This window comes from Gavialis gangeticus, unplaced genomic scaffold (genome assembly GCF_001723915.1).
Source record: "Gavialis gangeticus isolate Ggan-Ray unplaced genomic scaffold, GavGan_comp1, whole genome shotgun sequence".
Taxonomy (NCBI): Eukaryota; Metazoa; Chordata; order Crocodylia; family Gavialidae; genus Gavialis; species Gavialis gangeticus.
In genome coordinates this window covers 38,573,077-38,574,234 of record NW_017729032.1, presented here as the reverse complement: position 1 = coordinate 38,574,234, position 1,158 = coordinate 38,573,077, and the positions used below count along the sequence as shown (strand labels likewise).

General features: G+C 62.3%; 1 protein-coding gene across 1 annotated transcript in view; it reads left to right on the top strand.

The window, feature by feature from the left end:
- Window positions 1–691: 691 nt before the first annotated feature.
- The window catches only part of PSPC1 (paraspeckle component 1), a 61,035-nt gene continuing 60,568 nt past the window's right edge, over window positions 692–1,158 (top strand). The window contains exon 1 of the mRNA XM_019523786.1: window positions 692–1,156. Within this exon, the coding sequence (XP_019379331.1) occupies window positions 852–1,156 (305 nt within the window). The 5' untranslated portion in view covers window positions 692–851. The remainder of the gene's footprint in view (window positions 1,157–1,158) is intronic.

Genomic DNA, 1,158 nt, shown 5'->3' with positions numbered 1-1,158 from the left:
CAAGCTTTGGGCTCTGCGCACCGGAGACCCACAGTATGCCACTGCTCTTTGGATGCATTTGAAGGCCAGTGGGCACTGTCCTGTGCACTCTGCTCCCTGTTCCTGCTTCGCACACTCGTTTTCAACCGTTGACTGCCACTCCTATCCCTCTTGCATCTTGTATTTGTCCCAAGCAATCAGCAACGTGCAGCCCCCTCCCCCATCAAGGAGGGGCTCACAGCTCTAGTTGGTGGGCTTGGCCCACATTCAGGAATGACTCAGGCAGCTGCCTCAAAAAGGTGACGCCGAAAGGGAGAGCGAGCTGCGCATGACCCCTGTTTCTTCTACCATTCCTCTTTCACTTACAGGCTCCAGCATTCAGAGTCTAGGAAGCTGGGATCCAGAGGCTGCAGCCCTAACGTCCACACTCAACAGCAACTAGTGCCCCTTTGTTTTGAAGCGGGATAAACGACAGCTAAAACACCCTCAGCCGCAGCGAAGATCTCAGAACCTCTCCCAACTTGCCAAAATGGCGCCGCGGAGAGCGGGACGCTATGCACCAGGGCAGGGGAACATCCCGGCACGCAGCCAAGTACGCGCGGAGACACAGTGACCTCGACTTCGCCCTCCCCAACTGCTGCGAACTGGTCACGTGGCTAAGGATCCTGACCCCAGCCCTCTCCCCCACCCTCCATGACTGAACGCGAGGCCCACTGCGCAGGCGCCGCGTTTCACGAGGCGGCAGGGGGCGGGGCTTGCGCCAGGGACGTTACAACTCGTCTGGCCCGGCAGCGACGCCATTTTGAATCGGCTGCAGCTGGAGGCGGTGGTGGCTGAGTGCAGCGCTGCGTCCACCGAGAGAGCCGGAGAACATGGCGGCGAACCGGAATCTGAAACAGGTGCGGATCGAGAACAGCTCCCCGGCGGCGCCGCTGGGCGTGGTGGGCGGCGGCGGCATGAAGGGGCTGCGCGGCCTGGAGGCGGAGAGCGAAGCGGCCGCCATGGCGCTGGGCAAGGAGCCCGGCGACGAGGAGCAGGGGCGCGGCTTCACCATCGACATCAAGAGCTTCCTGAAGCCTGGCGAGAAGAGCTACACGCAGCGCTGCCGCCTCTTCGTCGGCAACCTGCCCACCGACATCACCGAGGAGGACTTCAAGCGCCTCTTCGAGCGCTACGGGG